The following is a 15,169-nucleotide window of genomic DNA, read 5'->3' on the forward strand; positions in this document are numbered from 1 at the left end:
TCTTCCACTCTTCAGTAGTCCACTGGTGGTTCTTCATGGCCCAGGCAAGCCTATTTTTCTTATTTTGCCATCTTAGCAATGGCTTTCTTACTACCACTTGACCCGTCAAACCTGCATCCCGAAGTTTTCTCTTCACTGTTGAAACTGAGACTTGCTTACTTCGACCAGTGTTAAGCTGTGCTTGACGCTGGTGCCCTGTGAGCTGCCTATCACGTAAGCTGTTGACTCTCAGAAACTTGTCTTCTGATTCTGTTGTGGCTTTGGCTTTGTTTCCTCCAGTTTCCAAGTGCCTTTTGATGGTGTAGGAAACTACTCACTGACACCTTGGCGTTCTTTGCAATTTCTTTAAAGGAAAGACCTACACTTTTAATGGTTATAATGCTCTGTCTTTTGTTAATTGCCTTTTTCTGGCCATTATGATAGCAATATACTACTTCCTGTAGTACAATACTGTTCAAATAATGCTTAAGAGGGTGTAGTAACAGTCTTTTCCAACACTGCTTTTATATAAATAGAGGGTTTGTAAGTAATCAACAAAAGTTAGGATACCTGTAGGAATTGTTAGCATCAACTTTCAAGGCTTAATTTACTTCCATTGCTGCAGACCAGCTATAAGTTGATAACCCATTACTAGTTCCCTGAAAAAAGCCCCTTTTTTATAACTCTGAAATGTACACGACAGTAGCAAAGAGGTGACATGAGAATGGAGAAGCAACTTGCTGGCATTCGACGCCGACCACAAGTAACAGAAGGATCTGTTGTCACTGGTTCAGAAGTAGCCTACACCAGAGCTGTGTTCGAATACTCATGCTAACCGCACTAACCTTACTATTTGTGACTTGAATTGAGTATATAGTATCCTTATTGGTCATAGTATGGATATAGTTAGTATGCCAAAAGTTCCCAGATGTCGTACTAAATTTGGCAAAATATGAATTATACACACAGAGGACACTATTTCCATACTTTAGGGCCCATAATGTAATGCTTTAGGAAATGGGCGTGGCTCTTCATTGTTTTCTGATTTTAAGAAAATGGTGGAAAATATGCAGCCAAAGTACAACGAGAGCGAATACAAATTCATTGCTTTATGTCAAATGTTAAGAAAATGTTGAGCAATGTAATAAAGTAATGACATTTCAAGTAAGTTACCTTACAATTTGTTAGCCACACTGTCCTTACGAACCACATAGCATAGCGGTATGTTAGCTAGCTACCTGACGTTGGTTGGCTACTTATACATCAAACTTTCCTGTATATTAACTATAGGCTATCTAACTACCCAATGTTTATTGACTTGATTATTCTTGTCATTCTTAGCTAAATGGTGAAGTCGTTGTGCGTTCTCAATGGACATTCGGGGGCTTTCGTAAATTCGCTCTGGATATCTACTCTGATTTCAGAGCACTCTCGTCTGAGTGTACCAACGCGCAGAATAATGAATTCACGAGCACTCAACACCCGTTGAACATGGCCTCAGTAAACGTCAGTAAACGTAAAAAAGCATCATAAATTGTTGCCAGCAGCACAGTTACAGTCACCAACGGTCTGGATAACATGAAAACTGCCTAACCAGCTCTGCTAGGGTGAGTAAAATGGTCAGAGTGGTCTCATTTATGTCTGGAAGTAGCTAGCAAGCTAGTCAACATTAGCTTGGGTGCTTGACTGCCGCTGTAAGGTCAGAACGCTCAAATCAACCCTACTCCTCGGCCTGAGCTTCCAGTGTACGGTCAGAGCCATACTAAAATGTAGTATACAGTATGTTAGTATGGGTATTCGAACACAGCTCAGGACTGAATGGACTGAGTCTTACCTGAAAAGCGTATCCTACACTTTCAAGTTGCATTTGTGAATAAGCCAAAATACATCTGAGAAAAATGAGCACATAGCCTACTTGGACACTTGCAACCCTTTTAATGACTCCACAATCCTTATGAGACCAGAACAAGCACATTCTTGGATGATTTGTTCTGAGCTTTTAATGGCACTGCATTGTCATGTAGCCTACTCTTGTTTCTTTTTTTTGATATTTGGGAAAAATATTTTAGGCCTACTTATTTTTGCCACCATTTTTTGTTTTGCTAAGCTTTTTCGATCATAAATCTGTTTCATAGTGAATGATTGATGTTAATGGGTGGTGTAAAAACAAGATAAAATGAAAATACTTTCTTTAAAACAAAAATACATACTGGAAACTAGGTATTGGCTGTTTTTAGCCTTCAGCCTTTATATAACCATATTCATGAATTTATATACAATATTCAGGCCATAACTGAACCAATTTCTGTAGATTATACATACAATATTCTGCAAATATGAATAAATGTTGCCTATATACAATATTTGTAGCCATACATGATTTAATGCAAAGCAGTAAACATACACATTTAATAACAGACTCATGAACACAATTAGGTAGTAGTTGACGTACATAACATTATTTACTAACCGACCCATAAACAAATTCACTCAATGGTCTACTGGCTTCGCAGCTTTCCCAGCACTTCACAGCTTCCCCAGTAAACTCAACATATGTGTAGCCTCACGAGGACAAAAGAGAAGCGGAGGAAGGAGTTTACTTCTGCTGTAGTGTTCGCGGTATATATTATGTGAAGTGGCGGCGCTTCAGCAGAATGTATGTTTTAATGTCTCAAAGTGGTGGGAAAACAGAAATGTGCGGCATTCAAGCTCGTGGTCAATAAATGTAGGGGACAAGACAAGCTGGGACCATAAACCCCAGCAGGACCTTTTCAGAAGCTGTCCTATTCACTGCCTGATTGGCCAAGTCTTTTTAAACTGTCAATGGACGACAAAGGCTAATTTTGGGGGGGGTTGAATGGCGATCCTAGTTAAAATGCTAATCTTGAACCCCTGCACACAGTCCAATGTGTTTCAATAATTTCGAATGACTCACTGTCCTTTAGACGACACAATACCGGTGCGTTCACTGACATCAGCAAAGGCATTCCTTTAGCTTTACGTTTGAGAGGGAAAAACCTTTCCATCACACTTCATAAACCCGGTAAAAAGCTGTTCCGTTTCTCATTGTTGCAATACGTTTTGTCTTTATTGACTGATTGATTGATTCTACATTGTTTAATAGGCACATCCACCAGTTTGTCAGTATCCTGAACAGCAAAGGTCATTTTCGGGATGATGATAAGAACCCATCTGCAGATGGCCAGGACTGTGGGTACAACTAGAACATAGAGCAGTGTTTTACACAAGTGCATAGAGTAGCCAATTTTAAATGACTGAAAATGTGTATTGTTAGTTGTTTTGGACATTGTCTAGGCCTATATGATCAGGACTATTTTCTAAGTAAGAGAACATTAAACCTTTTTAACATGTAACCTGTCTTCTCTTGAAATTAGTCTCATTTACAATTTGACTGCAATATAGGAATTGCCACAATGTTTGTTCTTCAATTTAAGTATTGTATTAAAAATGAAGTAAATAGGCCACATTATCTTGAAAGATCATTTAAAGTATTTTTCTTCGCCTAAGATTCAGTTTCCCCATTTTTTTCAGGTTTTTCGCTCTCAAAATCAAGCTTTTTAAATAGGAAAATCACAAAATTGAGTGTTCTAAGTCAACAACAACACTTAAACCACATCAGGAGACCATTTTTGAGTTCTGTGAAATATCTGAGAATTTTAGATTTTTGGGTGTACCTTTCATTCAAGTGTGCACCTAGCAAGAGGCTGTTGTTTAGTGGCGTTTTTGTTGCGCACGTGATGGTAGAGTTTGCTAAACAAATACCCACTGGATTGATGAAAATATTCATTATCTAATTCTGCCAGGTGAGCATAGGCTACTTTGTAGTTAACAACATTTAATTGAGACGGTTTTTGGGAAAGCCTTTCCATCTACCAGAAGACGCTAACAGCTACACAAAGTGGTAGAGGTGCGCACTGCACACAGACATGCGTTTTTCCTGCCTCTTCAGAAAGTAGGAATCACTGATGCATTCTGGTCATGTCTTATGATAAATTTGGGCAAGTTAATTCATTTTCAATACATTTAGTTGATTCCCTACTACGGTCAATACATTCTTTGCATAGCCTATTGTTGAATTCCGTTTTAATGCCTGGATTCCAGGAGGGTCCAAACCTATAATATTTGGACCACAGTTAGGCCCTCCACTACCAATTGTTCCTGCAGTGATGATTCACCTTCTTCATAGAATGTTTAAATAATTTATCTGCAGATAATCGGCCAAAAAACCTAGGCCTGACAGAAGCCTATGCAAATTGTTAGGAAGCCAAATGAACAGCTAGCCGATGTGATTCGCTAGGCTACGCTCACTGACTGGTAACTCACTTTAGCGTCACTGTCTGGCAAGCCATGATTTATGAATGGCAAAGGGATGTAGGAGATCGACTTTATTCAGTCAGTTAGACACCTTTTATAAATGAGTCAACACTTGCTGTTCAGTTGTCAATCATCGCACAGTAAATGGCCTTCTTGGCACCACGACACATAGCATGACTGGCTTTGTGAAACACGTGAATGCGTTAGAAAACAAATACATGCGTCAGAAAACACTTAACTTCCCATTTGAAGTCTCTTTAGCCTTGACAGAGGATTTTTGTATCCCATAATGTTCAATATTTATAGACATATATTGTTTTATATTTTGAATTAGAATTATGATGAAATTGACTACTTGAGCAAGATTATTTGATGATCAGCATGTGATAGAACATTAAGTCGCTACGAATCACAAGATATTTGTGTTCTCTGTTTATTTCCCAAAAATATATGTACTGAACCCAGTCCAGAGTCACCCGGGGTGACTGAAGAGGGAGCGCAGATATTTGGGGAACCTAGCTGTAGGACTTATTTTGCCCTGACGTGATGACATTTAACAGATGTAATGAAATAAAGGGCAACTGGTGTGTGTGCTGAAGGTTTTGGGAGAAGTCAGGAATTTCATTAGATAAATTCATTCATTATTTTCATTCAATTCAGAAATTAATGGAATTTTGAGATGTTTTTTTATGTATTCATTCTTAGAATTGATCCTCATGTAGATTATGCAGTGCACAATTGTTTTACTATTTATAAAACTACATGCTGATTTGCGCTTAGCCTTATATTTATTTGTGATGAGCTTGTGATCCACAGAAATCCTAATTCTGTGTCGTAATGGGTCATAAGCATACGGTTTAGACTTTACATCTGTACTCACATGTACGGAACTAGAATCTGTTTGATAAGGCCTCAATGCTCTTAGGAAGTGTTTTCAGTACTTGTGCATCTGCTCGAACTGAATCATACATTGTTAATTAACTCCAATTTAATTTGCGGTACAATGAAGGGTAGTCATCCTCCCTTTTTAGAGTCACTTGTTCAAAAATGTGATTTTGTGTGAGTGATTCCCATTTCAGATTTTTTTTTCGCAGTCACTTGTTTGAACAGACTGGTTTTATTAACATTTCCCATCAGACTTCCTGTTTTCTGTTTAGCTATGTCACACTTTTTTTCCCCGCCCTGTTTTGTAAGATACTAAAGAGTTTCTTCAAATGTATATAGACAACGTAACAAGGTTGTGCCGTGCACTATTGCAGACAGCCGGTCATATCCCCCTTGGATCTGTTTGAAATGCTGTTTGATCACAAAATAAGTATCGGATCACTATACTGTGTCCATGTAAAAACAAAGTCTGAGACTGGCTAGCATGGAATTCCCCTTATCCCATGTTAGTGAGGGAAGTCTACCCTCACACTCAGTCATGTACTCACAGGGGGCTTTGGCTAAAGTACCTCTAGTATCTGTTCAAGGAATTAGGTTCTTATAGGTCCCAGGAGAAGTGTTATCCCCACCCTTTTTTTTGGATATGTCAAAGTTGATGTTTGTTTTTGTAACCGACTCCATTTTAGGCAGGCAAATAGGACTCGGCTTGTTTGAATTAGGTCCTTTGAGAAATTCCCCCATATCGGGTTGCCTTTCAAAAGTTAAGAGCTAAATGTCATTTTTTTTAGCTTTACAAAGTATTCTAGCAAAAACAATTGTTGGGCTGTGTGTCGGTTGCAGTTAACGCCATCCATGTAATGTATTTGTTTGTAATGTTTCCCTGATATCTCATTTCCATTCTCATTTGGAGTTGGGACAGAAGTCCTAGGCAGTTTCCCATGTCAGGTCATATTTCTTTCACATATTAGGTCAGGAATCATTGATCTATCATCACGTTAATGCATCTCTTCAAGTGACACCGGACACGGGGTTTAATGACGCACATCTAGTATTGCTGCCCCCTTCCCTCCCGAAAGACTCACAAAACACTACTAAGGCAGACTGCCAACACTTTAACCCGCAGACCTAAACTCACTGTGTCAAACCCCAGCAGACTAATAGATCTTTCATATCCATTCCCGCCATGCAGCCCACCCCTTCATCGCCGTTTCCGGTGTGCTGTGTACTAACTTCCTGTTTCTCTCCTGTAGATGAAAGCGGTGTCTCCCTCCTGCAGCTGATCGGGGACCCTCCCCCGGACGAGATCACCAAGATCTATGGCCCCGACAACAGCCCCGGCTACGTGTTCGGTCCCGACGCTAACACGGGCCAGCTGGCACGCGCCCATCTTCCCAGCCCCTTTTACCGGGACTTCTCCCTCCTCTTCAACCTGAAGCCCCAGTCCACCAATGGTGGCGTTATCTTCTCGGTCACGGACCCGTCGCAGCAGATCATGTATGTGGGTGTCAAGCTGTCGCCCGTGAAGGCAAACCGGCAGAACGTAATCTTCTACTATACGGAGCCCGACTCGCAGGAGTCGTACGTGGCGGCCACCTTCCCCGTGCACAATCTGGCTGACCAGTGGAACCGCTTCTCCATCTCCGTGCTGGACGACAAGGTCACCTTCTACATCAACTGCGACGACCAGCCCCAGGTGGTGCGCTTCGAGAGGTCCCCAGACGAGATGGAGCTGGAGTCTGGAGCCGGGGTGTTTGTGGGCCAAGCTGGTGGGGCCGATCCCAATAAGTTCCTGGTATGTATCATGCTATTACTGTATCTTTTGATATCAGGGTCAGTGGCCATTGTGTTTCAACTTGGTCAATGTGGGAAATGAATACATTTCCTAGACTGATGGACTTGAAATGCAGTTCTAACCCAAACCCTGTCTTATAATTCACTTACAGATGACGGATCTTAATTTGATCACTCTTTTGTCGCATTAGGAAATTCAAAATGAGCCCTGTGAAACCCGCAGTTCTCTTTCTGTTCATGGAGTCATTCGGACCAGTGGGGCCATATTGGTCCATATTCCGTTAGTGTATCCATTGTCACATAATGAATGGTGTGAAAACCGATAACGGGCTACTGTTTGTGATTCCCTGGCTGAGTTCCCTGGCTCATTTGGGCCATCAGAGGACATAATAGGGTTTCTAGCGAACCTAAGGTTAAGATTGAACTGTCAAAATGTAGTTCAACCCTGGTTTAGGGTGGTCTAGCGGTTAGGGCCAATGCCTTCAGCGCACATATAGGCCTATTGTGTCCGCGTGAATTCAATTCCGGCCCACGCCCTTCTGGCACAAATAACTCAATCCACCCGATTTTGAAAAGATTTGGGTACACATTTAAAACATGGACAGTCATCAATATTTTACCCACGATCTTGATAAGAAATTACCATACCAGACTTTGATTTTAGGCCATGGCTGCCGACAAAACATTCCGGATGCTTCCCGAAGCTTTTGCGGATCATGTTCTGCGCATATTCTCAATGCGTAGAGAACAGGCTACTCAGACGAATGGTGCTTGTTTAATAAAGTTAGGTCAAAGCTGTATCAATGTCTGCAAGATCACATAATGATCACAGTATTCTACCTAACAGAACCGAATATAATAGCATAGTTTAACGTTACTTGTAAGACAAAAACACCACCGCATTTAATCAAGAATGATCATTCTTAAAGCCGCAATAGGTTACGCAACTCAATATTAAGGTGTTCTTAATGTTTTGTACACGGTGTATATCAGTGTCAGGGGCAAGTGGTCTCATTTCTGCTTCCAATCAGATTTTCTGTTTGAACAAGAGAAGTGCATGTCCTCACAGCCAAGCTGAGTCGGGCATGTGAAACGGTAACAGCCGTGCCTGGCTAATATCTAATAATAATTATTATGATAGATGTATTTTATATAGCGCCTTTCATTATACAGATCATCTCATACGCCCCCAAAAACAGAGTACATGTAGTTCTTAGACTGGACAATGGTCTTCAACAGAGGCTGGCGCCTCCAGGTCACATCCAACTCTGGATGTGTATGATATGATTGCCCTCAATTGGCCTTTAAATCAAAACATAAAAGTGGTCTAACCCTGACCATCCACCTTCTCTGTGTGGGAAACACAGCAGTTTAATTATTGGACTTCACAGTGGGGGAGCAATAAGCTCCAGCTGGCCAACCCTGCCACACCCTGTGGCAGGGAGGGCCAGTCCTGCAGCTGACCCGTCGACCGTCGCTATGCAGAACCCAGCACACACTGACAGGTGCCCGTGTAAGCAGAGGGCACAAGCAGACAGAGGCTCTGAGCACTAAGCACCAGTAAGACGGGTGCCCCGTTGACCAGGCCGGTTGGTCTTTTATTTAGTTTTTGCTGGCATCGTTATCTAAGGCTGTTGCTCTCTTGTCATGCAGTAGATTGTAAGGTAACACTTTAGTTTAGGGATCACATAGTGGGCACTAATTTGCAGTTAAAGTGTTTATAAGTAACTAATTCAACTAGCTCTCACAGTTTCATGTCAGAATTAGACGTTCATCCATGTCCTCTCAAACATTAACAACTTTCTATCGCAGGATTCGAACTTGCAAACTTTGGTCCTGGTCGGTCCCTAGATGGGAGACCAGATGCTGCTGGAAGTGGTGTTGGAGGGCCTGTAGGAGGCACTATTTCCTCTGGTTAAAAAAAAGATCCCAATGTCCCAGGGCAGTGATGGGGGACATTGCACTGTGTAGGATGCCGTCTTTCGGATGGGACGTTAAATGGGTGTCCTGAGTCTCTGTGGTCACTAAATCAAATCAAATCATCAAATCAAATGTATTTATATAGCCCTTCTTACATCAGCTGATATCTCAAAGTGCTGTACAGAAACCCAGCCTAAAACTCCAAACAGCAAGCAATGCAGGTGTAGAAGCACGGTGGCTAGGAAAAACTCCCTTGAGAGGCCAAAACCTAGGAAGAAACCTCGAGAGGAACAAGGCTATGAAGGGTGGCCAGTCCTCTTCTGGCTGTGCCGGGTGGAGATTATAACAGAACATGGCCAAGATGTTCAAATGTTCATAATGACCAGCATGGTCAAATAATAATAATCACAGTAGTTGTCGAGGGTGCAGCAAGTCAGCACCTCAGGAGTAAATGTCAGTTGGCTTTTCATAGCCGATCATTAAGAGTATCTCTACCCGCTCCTGCGGTCTCTAGAGAGTTGAAAACAGCAGGTCTGGGAAAGGTAGCACGTCCGGTGAACAGGTCAGGGTTCCATAGCCGCAGGCAGAACAGTTGAAACTGGAGCAGCAGCACTGGGGACAGCAAGGAGTCATCATGCCAGGTAATCCTGAGGCATGGTCCTAGGGCTCAGGTCCTCCGAGAGAGAGAAAGAAAGAGAGAAAGAGAGAATTAGAGAGAGCATACTTAAATTCACACAGGACCGGATAAGACAGGAGAAGTACTCCAGATATAACAAACTGACCCTAGCCCCCGACACATAATCTAATGCAGCATAAATACTAAAGATCCCATGGCACTTATCGTAAGAGTAGGGGTGTTAACCCAGTGTCCTGGCTAAATTCCCAATCTGGCCCTGATACATCAGTCACCTAATCATACCCAGTTTACAATTGGCACATTCATCCCCCCTCCTCTCCCCTGTAACTATTCCCCAGGTCTTTCTGTAAATGAGAATGTGTTTTCTGTCAATTTACCTGGTAAAATAAGGGTTAATAAATAAATAAAAAGAATCCGAGGCAGATGCTTACGCCCATCCGCCATCCCCCTCCACAACCGCCCTAGCAAAACAAACTTGAAGGTAACAGCGCTCCCTGTTGCCCCTCGTGGCCGGTTTCCTATTGAAAACTGACTTGTATCACTGGTGACGTGGTAAGCTAATTAGGCCTTTATTCTGTGCTATAACAAATTAACAAAAATATAAATGCAACATTCAACAATTTCAAAGATTTTACTGGGTTGCAGTTCATATCAATTCATTTGAAATTAATTAATTATGCCGTAATCTATGGATTTCACAACTGGGAATACAGATATGCATCTGTTGGTCACAGATGGTTTATGTAGAGAAATGAACATCCAATTCTCTGGTGGACATTCCTCCAGTCAGCATGCCAATTGCACCTCCCTGAATCTGGTGGCATTGTGTTGTGTGACAAAACTGCACATTTTAGTGGCCTTTTATTGTCCCCAGCACAAGGTGCACCTGTGTAATGAGCATGCTGTTTAATCAGCTTCTCTATGGCACACCTGTCAGGTGGATGGATTATCTTGGCAAAGGATAAATGCTCAGTAACAGGGATATAAACAAATTTGAGAGAAATAAGCTTTTTGTGCAGATGGAATATTTTGGGGATCTTTTTTTATTTCAGCTCATGAAACATGGGACGAACACTTTACATTTTATATTTTTGTTCAGTGTACATTCAAATCTGTAAAGGCTAAGATGTAACATTTAGAGAATGGCCTGGGATAATTGATCTTTGAAAATATGATCTTAAAAAGCAGGAGTGGCTCGCCAAACAATTCAGGAAGTATATGCGATGTTTAATGTTTTCCACCGTAAACTGTCATAAACAACTCTCGCAAGTATCAGCTCCAGGCTACTATCTAATCAATGCCACATTGGCATTATCCCACCCCTATTTAGCCACTATTGGCTTAAAAAGCCAAACCTAACACTAGATAGTGTTAATTAATTTCCAGCAATATTGCCCCTGTCTGTGTGTTGCGTGCCTTTGTCGGGACCTCAGTGTGTAGCCAGTTGATGTGATAAGTCTTGTGGGTTGACAAAGACTTTTCCCAAAACCTTCTCAATTAACTCCAAAGTAGGCTTACCTGGCAGAAGTATATCATGAGTAAGTATTTTATTTGTTATTTGCAAACGTTGCCATGAAATGAGCAGCAGCAGTACAGAACCATCGCTAGGTCGGCACATTCGTTACTCGCTAGATGCACAATTAAAGGGCCAGATGCGCAGTTAAAGGGGAATTACCCAAATAATCGAAATATGTTAGTTTTCTTCCAGACCTAAAAAAAAATGGTCTTCTGATCAGATTTATGCATTGACATGGACTCAGAACATCCAATTTAGTTTTTTCTCTATGAACAATTGTCATTTTGAGAGTGAAAAACGAAAAAGATCTAAAACCAGGAAACTTTTAACAGAGAATACATAATTTGTGAAAATATAAAACATCATTTGGGTGGGGGGGATTTTATAGGGCCCCCTTAGTTGTTTATTAACCATTCTTTTACCAGGTATATTGACAGGAAACGGTGCACTACTTTCTCTTGTACACCAAGGACCTCGGGAAGAGTGCCTATTTGAAAGCTAGGGGGAAAATGAGTAGCTCGTGACATCATTTTTTTAAGTATCTCTCATGCTATAGAAGGTTGAAGACCCCTGGATTAATGGGAGTCATTGAAAGAGGTTATTGTGGTGGCGAGTTTGATGGACTAAGACCACGGAAGATGACAGTGTCATATCAGAGGAGCCCTTTTCATTTCTAAACACTTGGGGCGGCTTTATTAAACCCCTCGGCTTCTCTCACGAGAGGGGGTTTTCCACCAGAAACCACCACACAGATCAGGGACGTATCTTTTAAGAGACAGGACTTAGAGGGAAGATAATGTGTGATGTGTTTGTTATTGTGTAGAGCAGGGCCGACGTGTGTGGGCTTCATGGGGGAGAAGAATGCTGACGTGTACAGGCCATTTATTGACAACTGTGTGTGTTTGTGTGCTTGCCTCTGTATTTTCCTTCATAGGGGGTGATCGGGGAGCTGAGGGTCGTCGGAGACCCTCGGGCCGCTGAAAGACAGTGTGAAGAGGAAGGGGATGACTCTGATGCGGTAAGTGACCCGCTTGACCCGCTACCGATACAAAAACAGGTGAAACAGCTTACTGCTTATACAGTTGTTGGCTAAGCAATGTATAGGGAGGCTAAAACTTACAGGGAACTCTTGGGAACAACAAGTTGTTTCTGTAGGAGTTGGATATGCTACAGTACATCCCCAAGCCCTTTGATGTGTAGAAATATTCAAAGTTGCCATAGGTACACGATCTATGCCAATTAAGCATATTTGTTTGAAATGTGTCAGTTAGTTATACATTAGGCTTGAATTGCATACGTAAATAATTTTTGGCATAAATCCCATGTATTTCTGTGATGCATTACATGTTAGTTATCCATTTAGTATTAATAGCATACGTTAGTATGTATTAATAGCATACGCCTGTGTATTTCTGTGGTGTTTGGATGTTGTGTGCAATTAATGAAGGAACATTCCTCTTGATGTATTCACTAGGAAGCAAACAGGAGCAAACGGGCTGACATGTAGGGACCAACCTGAACTTTTCAATAAGAAACACTTGTTTTTCTTAGTTTCCGTGGTAAAACGTTTTGCTACGATGTATGCTAATGAATACACCCCTGGTCTCTCTCCTCCCAGGCTTCAGGAGACGGCGGAAGCGGTGACGAAAGGATACCGGACGGGAAGAAGAAAGGATCGGTATGATCACTTGACAAACGTTTTAGTGTTCACATTTGGTTGCCATCCACAAGCACGTTCGTTCCATCTAAGCAATCTTGTGTTTCCTGTTCCCTTTTGAGTCTACACTATTGGAGACCATGATCTAAAACCAGGCTATCTGTGATGTTTCAAAGTCAGAGTTCGAACGGGAAATGTCGCCATATGATGGGTTTTCACTGCAACGTTCGCTCATAGTTGTTGTAGTGACTCCTTTGTAGGAAAATAGTTTGAATAATAGCTACATAATGAAGGTGATGGATCTCTCTCTCTACCCCCTCTCACTTTCCCCCATAGGGTACATCCATATGGGACGCAAAGGTACGAAAATACGAGAGGGTGGAAGATGTCAGACTGACAGTTACGGTACGTGCTCTGAAATCAATTTTACCTATATATGTTGGCGTTCACCCACAAGCATGTGAAATTTCACCTTTTGATTTGTCAGCACCGCTCTTCTCGTGAGCAGCCTATTCACTATATACTGTTGTGCACTATGTAAGGAACTATGTAGGGCACCCTATTCAAATGACACCCTGTCCTGTTCACTACTATAGTGCACTATATAGGGAATAGGGTGCCATTTGGGACGCAACCATCCGCGTCATTGGATTTTAAACATATGGTCCACATGGAAACCGAGTTATCTGTCGGGAGCTGGATACGGTGTAGGGAGGTGGTATGTTGTGGGGAATGTATATAGCCCGGTTTCGCTGCGGCGTATCACTTGGACGACGTCCTTAACTAACACAATCGTCGCCCATCTAGCTTAGTAGGACTCAGTAATACCAATGTCAGTGCTGTAGTAGCTAATACCCCCCCCCCCCAAAAAAAACCCACACATTTTCAGCGGGGACCCCATTTTTGTATATTTCTAAAAAGAAGTTTGTTTATTTTCCCATACAATCTGTACTCTTCATTTTTTGCTCCTAAAATTAAAAAAAATGCCGATCCCACGGCAGTTCCCCTGCGACCCCGACTTTGAATACCACTGCTCTACAACAAGCAAATGTTGCAGCACAACCTCCGACCAACCTCCATACAACGCCGCCGTCACGGCACGCCAGTCCAATTACTGTGGAAGACAAAGGAGAAAACCAGATGTCTGGTCCAGGGTCAGGGCGATGATATCTCCAAGGTTCTATTTTGTTATTTTGACTGCTTTCTCAATCAGACTTAAGTTGAGAGCACAGCAATAGAGAGGGATGCAACGGAAAGAGATGGCGAGGAATGTTGTGCCTGTAGCAGAGGTCTAATGCTCCCTCTTTGTCCTGCCAAGCCTTGTGGGTTCCACAGGGCTCTGGGTTCATGGGATAACTTTGAAGCCTTGTGCCACTTGACAGCGGGGCTTTCCGCCCACCAGACAAGTGTTTATTATCATTGTATGGAACAGCTGTGGATTCTGAATATTATCTGTTTCATTACATTGCTTAATGCCTGTCTGACTTCCGCTCAAGTTTGGACAAGCAAAGACGGAAATACAGACACTTTTCCATTATGTGACCGACGGCAGGTTTTAGCGTGATTGATGGACTTGCAAGTTGTCATCGTTACATGGTGCACTAAGGGCAGGAATTCAGTCAAATCCGCACTGCAGGAAAACGACAACATTGTTCCTGCACCATTAAAGGACTGGTTATAAGTGTGCGGAAAGTGATGTTGACATGCAGGTTTACTACAGTGCAGGTTGCATTGAATATTCCACCCATACGCTTAGAAATGTGGAGGGTAAAAAAATGTATTGGTAGGATGATCTACCTACTGCCAAGCTTAAGTCCAATTATACAGTCATCTGGGTGAAAGTGCATCTAATTTAATATTTCCTTCTTTTTTTTAAGACTGCTTGTGACAGTGAAGTAAACATATACTTCTTATTTCATTACATTTTTAATTCAATTGAGTCTCGAAGCTCATGTAGATCGAAGCTCATGGGATTATACATGTGTGTATTCGGAGTGCGAATCTGGTCTTTGTGCCAGCTTTACCTTGTTTGCATCACCTTTGTGATCTAAATAGTTTAGTTTCAATCTGCAAGTGCAAATTGGGCTTGTGCCATCTATGGTTAAATTAAGTTGTGTTTTCAAATCAATCACCACCCGGAGCCTCAAGCAGCACACCACCCTGCATACCACTGCTGGCTTGCTTCTGAAGCTATGCAGGGTTGGTCCTGGTCAGTCCCTGGATGGGAGACCAGGTGCTGCTGGAAGTGGTGTTGGAGGGCCAGTAGGAGGCACTCTTTCCTCTGGTCTAAACAAAGATCCCAATGCCCCAGGGCAGTGATTGGGGACACTGCTCTGTGTAGGGTGCCGTCTTTCGGATGGGACGTTAAACGGGTGTCCTGACTCTCTGAGGTCATTAAAGATCCCATGGCACTTATCGTAAGAGTAGGGGTGTTAACCCCGGTGTCCTG

The 15,169-nt window shown here is 42.2% G+C and overlaps 1 protein-coding gene across 4 annotated transcripts in view; it reads left to right on the top strand.

Annotated features, from left to right (window-relative positions):
- The window catches only part of LOC111973416 (collagen alpha-1(XVIII) chain), a 164,533-nt gene that overhangs the window by 90,668 nt on the left and 58,696 nt on the right, over positions 1–15,169 (top strand). For 3 of the 4 annotated variants that reach the window (XM_024000805.2, XM_024000785.2, XM_024000798.2), the window contains 4 exons: positions 6,450–6,991; positions 11,998–12,081; positions 12,682–12,741; positions 13,057–13,125. In XM_024000805.2, the coding sequence (XP_023856573.1) occupies positions 6,450–6,991; positions 11,998–12,081; positions 12,682–12,741; positions 13,057–13,125 (755 nt within the window). The remainder of the gene's footprint in view (positions 1–6,449; positions 6,992–11,997; positions 12,082–12,681; positions 12,742–13,056; positions 13,126–15,169) is intronic. The other variant, XM_024000793.2, reaches the window with a different exon arrangement.

This window comes from Salvelinus sp. IW2-2015, linkage group LG2 (assembly GCF_002910315.2).
Source record: "Salvelinus sp. IW2-2015 linkage group LG2, ASM291031v2, whole genome shotgun sequence".
Lineage (NCBI taxonomy): Eukaryota > Metazoa > Chordata > Actinopteri > Salmoniformes > Salmonidae > Salvelinus > Salvelinus sp. IW2-2015.